Consider the following 5,135-nt stretch of genomic DNA (forward strand, 5'->3'; position numbering starts at 1 on the left):
TAAGTTGAATGATTGGATATCATAACATTAAAGAATTTTTTTTTTTAAGTTGAATGATTGAATATCATAACATTAAAGGATTTTTTTTTTAAGTTGAATAATTGGATATCATAACATTAAATGATTTTTTTTAAGTTGAATGATTGGATATCATAACATTAAAGAAAAACATACATAAATTTTTTTAATAAAAATGACATAAGAGCATATTAAAAATACAAATACAAATCGTAAACGAGAAAAAGCTGATTAGTTGAAATCTTGATTTGTTCCAAATTTTTGCCATATATTCTCAATCAAATCATCTTTCAATTGTTGATGTATTGTTTTATCACAAACTCGATTCCGAATGCTCATCATATTGCCGAGATTTGAAGGCATATATGTAGAATACGTGAAATATACTTGTGAACTTTGGTTTGATTCCAGTTGTGCGAAAACTGATACATGAAACTGAGTGTACCCATCTCGTTCGTCTTCTACTATCATATTATGCAGAATGATACATGCTCTCATTATCTTTCCAATTTTTATTTTATCCCACAAAAGAGCTGGATTTTTTACCATGGCAAATCGAGTTTGCAAGACCCCAAAAGCACGCTCGACATCTTTACGTATACCTTCTTGATATGTAGCAAATAAGGATGCTTTCAGACCTTGTGGAAGTGGAATAGATTGGACAAAAGTAGCTCATTTTGGATAAATACCATATGTGAGATAGTAAGCCAAATGGTACTCGTATCCGTTGACAATGTAATTCACTTTTGGAGCTCGACTTTGTAATATATCATAAAAAACTAGTGATCGATCAAGAATATTGATATCGTTTAATGTATCTGGAGGTCCAAAAAACGCATGCAATATCCAGAGATCATGTGAAGCTACAACCTCTAAAACAATTGTTGGCTTTCCTGATCCACGTGTATATTGACCTTTCCATGCGGTCGGACAATTCTTTCACTCCCAATGCATACAATCAATGCTTCTTATCATCCCCAGAAATCCGCGTATCTCTCCAATATCGAGTAGTCGTTGAAGATCTTCTGGTGTGGTCTTCTTAGATACTCATATCCAAATAAATTTATGATTCCTTCAACAAAATGTTCCAAGCATAAAAGCGCGGTGGTCTCACCAAGTCGGAGGTACTCATCAACCGCATCAGTTGGGCAACCATATGCCATCATATGAATTGCTGCCGTTGCCTTTTGTAACAGAGAGTGACTGAACCTTCCAGTAGCATCTCTTCTTTGTTGAAAGTATGAGATTTCAGCGGAGAGTTGATCAACAATACGCATGAACAAGGATTTGTTCATTCGAAAACGGAGTCGGAATATTTGAGAAGGGTATGTTGCCCTTGTTCACGTTGCCTTTCAATATAAGCTCGTTTTTTTTTACTTAGCCGCTTCTTGATGATTACCATGATGAATGAGAGGATTTTCGAATTGTTGATCGAAAATTTGGTCGAAATTATATTTGAAGAAGAAGCTGCCATTTAGAAAATGCTAAGAAAGAAATGAGAAGAAAAATGTGAAGAAACAAAATCTTATAGCTTTGGAGAAAAATAAAAAGAAGTAACAATAGCTTTGCATTTGCTTTTGCTCTCTCTCGTATTGTTGTTTTTATAAAGAAAACATTAAGGTTTGGTACAACTTATAAAGAAAACATGAGACACAATACAGCAAGTTGTCACGAGATACACAATACAACATATTGTCACGAGATACACAATACAACATATTGTCACGAGATACACAATACAACATATTGTCACGAGATACACAATACAACATATTGTCACGAGATACACAATACAACATATTGTCACGAGATACACAATACAACATATTGTCACGAGATACACAATACAACATATTGTCACGAGATACACAATACAACATATTGTCACGAGATACACAATACAACATATTGTCACGAGATACACAATACAACATATTGTCACGAGATACACAATACAACAAGTTTTTTGGTACAACATATTGTCTTCTTCTGTCACAAGGAACATATTATCTTCTTTTGTCACAATACATCAGACCACCACAGACCAAGACAACACGCTTCCACCTGCAATAAAAACAAAGAGAGCAAAAGATACATCAGACGACCAAGACAACACGAGATACACCAATACAACAACAATCAGACATGTAAATAAACAAGACAGTGATCATGAATGAAGAAATTATGGTGGAACACAAGCAGACACAACTCTAACAAGACAGTGATCTCGGGTTTTGTCTGCATTGGTACCAAAACTACACAATCAGACATGTAAATAAACATTTAACCACATTAAAACTGAGCGGATTAACGCTAATATTTTTGCATTAATTAAGAAAGACCATAATCTTACAGACTCGAGAAACACAAAGCATAAGCATTAAACATCAGACACTGACCAAAAGCATTAAGAGAAACACAAAGCATAAGCATTAAACATCCATAAACTAACACTGAAATTAGCTTATTTTTCAAAGCAAGTTCTAGTTCACTAAGTGGCTCAGTCTTGGCAATTAGGCTGTCAAGCAATTTCTGCTTGTTCAGCTTCTCCTTCAAAGGAAAGTCCTTCTGCCTAATCTCCCACATGCTCTGAAACTCCCTTCTTTCCTCTTCCAAAATCGGCTTGCTCACAGAACTTTTAGCTTCCGCCTTTGTTGCTTTAACACCAACAGGCTTTGCGGATTGATCTTCCTCTCCTGGCACATAGGTTGATGACTGAGCAGATTGGTCATCTAGCTTCCTTCTTCTTGACTGCACTTTATCTTTAGTAGTTGAAGCTCCACACCATTTCTGATCATGGTGAAGCTCCAACCATGCATGCTCAAGTGTGAACTTCACCTTGTAATCATTGAAGAAAATCTCATGAGCCATTTTCATCACATCAGTCTCATTCTGGCCACTTGATTTCTCTTTTGTTGCAGCATCATAACAGCCTACAAACTTAGATATGCCCTCATTAATTTTTCCCCACCTTTGTTTGCAGTGACTTGCCTCTCTCTTTTGCAAACCAGCAAGCTTTGGACTTGCTGCAACATAAGACGCAATTCGTTTCCAAAAAGCAATTGCTTTTTGCTCATTACCAACAACCGGATCCTTTGAAGTGTTCAACCAAGCACTGATAAGCACAACGTCCTCTGTTGGTGTCCACTTCCGTATCTCTTTGCGGTCTTCCACAGTGTGAGCTTCCAAGTGTGCATCTTCAGTCCATTGTGTACAAAAGACAGAGATATTTGAGGCAGAGAGTTGTATACTAGGTTGAGTGTTTTGTTGTTGATTGTTTAAGAGGTCTATAAAGCTAGAAGAATGAGAATATGAATCCATAAAATTGTTTATGGATTCGCAGGAAATAGAAAAGGAGAATGAAATAGCGAAGGAGAAAGAATTAACTTGTTTAAACAAGTTAGACAGATTTTAAAGGCAAGTTTAAGTTAGACAGATTTTAATGGCACAACCACCAAATGTTAATCACATCAACGATACTAAAGTCCCTTTAATTCCACAACCACCAAATGTTAATAACATCAACACAACTAACAAATACCATCAGACGAAAGTCCATTTAATTTCCAACCTATCTAACAAAGCATTAAAAGATAAGTGTACTTGCATTGCATTGAAACTCAAACAAAGCATTAAGTTACTTCAACAACTAAAATCTTGCATTGCATTGAAACTCAAACAAACTAAACCGACAAACTAAGTTAAGTTAAGCCAAATAATTACTTATCATACGACTAGCACACACAAGACATTGCAGTCAAACTCAAACAAACTAAACCGAACATTAGCATACAGAGTCTAGAAGAAACAAATTACCTCCTCCTTGTTGTCTTCCCGTTTGGTTATTGTCTGTGATGTGGTTATTGTCTTCCCATTTCACTCTACATGGCCTTAGACGAGAGCCTGCTTCCAAAAAATGGAACCAAGACTAAGAAACGGGTCTTAGCTAAACTAAATGTTCACTACCATAACATACACTAACTAAATTCAAGCTTGTAAAAGTAAAACTCACACGAACCTTTGTTGAGCAGCTTGAGAGGACCTAACCCGAATGTATAGTTGAGTGAAACCATGTTGCCTCATAGAACCACGAAGCAGAGAAGTGCTCGCTACTGTGTTTAAAACCTATCAGAGAGCAAAAGATTTAAAAGTGAGATTATAACCAATCAAACTAATCAAATTAATAAACACTGATAATGAACAAATCTTTGATAAATCCATTCTATACCCAATTGGTAAAGAACAAAACCATACACAAACTCAAGAACTAAGCAAGACCCAACGAGCTCGATGATGCATGCAACAACAAAACAAGTCTAAACACTAATAAAGAACATTCCTTTCATAGATCCATTCGAAGATAAAAGGTGAGAGCTTTCTTCACTTACAGGGTCCAACGAGAAATCGTCTTTGAATTCATCTTTGAATTCTTCTCTTTCTATATCTTTCTCTATCTTTCCTTCTTCTTTTGAGGTTCTTCGGTGAAACAAAACATAATCGGCTTTGAATCCAGACAGAGAAGATGGAGTGATCGAGATTGGATCGCCTTTGTAATAACAATCCTGACGCCAGCGAAGATGGAGATCAAAATCGACAGAGAAGGAGTGATCGAGATTTGGGGAGGAAGAGACAAGAAGTGATTTCGGCTTTCTTGCCCCGACGAAAGAGAGAGAGAGAGACATAAATGGGAGTTCCATTCATCAAGTGACACGTAAGGGTCCTTACCGACTCCAAAAGACCCAAATTAAACACCGGTTCTCTCATTTTTATCCCTTTTTATTTATTTTTATTGGGCTTTTGTTTTGAAACTGGGTTAAGAGTCCCCCGATGGTGGTGGTCTAAGTAACGTTGACCGTTTCTTTGTGGCGCCAGGCCAGCCTTGATCTAAAGAAGATCAAGGTAGTGTTTTAGAGGCCATTTTATATTAAATAATTAGGGATATCTAATATTTGATGTTGGATCATATAAATATTCATATTATTATTCTTATTTCATTAATTATTCAAACATTCTGATTTATCAGATTTTGATCCGCACTTTCAAAGTGCGAGATTTATTTCCTTATAATATTTTTTCGTAGAGATGAAGTTATGTTAATTATTGATGTCCAATATATA

General features: G+C 35.9%; 1 protein-coding gene across 1 annotated transcript; it reads right to left on the bottom strand.

Moving 5' to 3' along the window:
- Positions 1-2,367: 2,367 nt before the first annotated feature.
- On the bottom strand, positions 2,368-4,091 carry LOC106292396 (glutathione S-transferase T3-like). Its single transcript, XM_013727986.1, has 3 exons — positions 4,037-4,091; positions 3,835-3,921; positions 2,368-3,215 (listed from the first exon to the last, which is right to left on the bottom strand). The coding sequence occupies exons 1-3, from the start codon at positions 4,089-4,091 to the stop codon at positions 2,368-2,370; spliced, it is 990 nt and encodes a 329-aa protein (XP_013583440.1).
- Between the last annotated feature and the right edge of the window lie 1,044 nt (positions 4,092-5,135).

This window comes from Brassica oleracea, chromosome C5, assembly GCF_000695525.1.
Source record: "Brassica oleracea var. oleracea cultivar TO1000 chromosome C5, BOL, whole genome shotgun sequence".
NCBI lineage: Eukaryota > Viridiplantae > Streptophyta > Magnoliopsida > Brassicales > Brassicaceae > Brassica > Brassica oleracea.

Bases quoted from the DNA above. Each gene is read 5' to 3' on its own strand.
- LOC106292396 (XM_013727986.1), bottom strand. From the start codon at position 4,091: ATGGTTTCACTCAACTATACATTCGGGTTAGGTCCTCTCAAGCTGCTC. The intron at 3,922-4,036 runs GTTCGTGTGAGT...TTTTGGAAGCAG, and splicing joins TCTCAAGCTGCTCAACAAAG to GCTCTCGTCTAAGGCCATGT. The intron at 3,216-3,834 runs GTAATTTGTTTC...AATGGACTGAAG, and splicing joins GGGAAGACAACAAGGAGGAG to ATGCACACTTGGAAGCTCAC.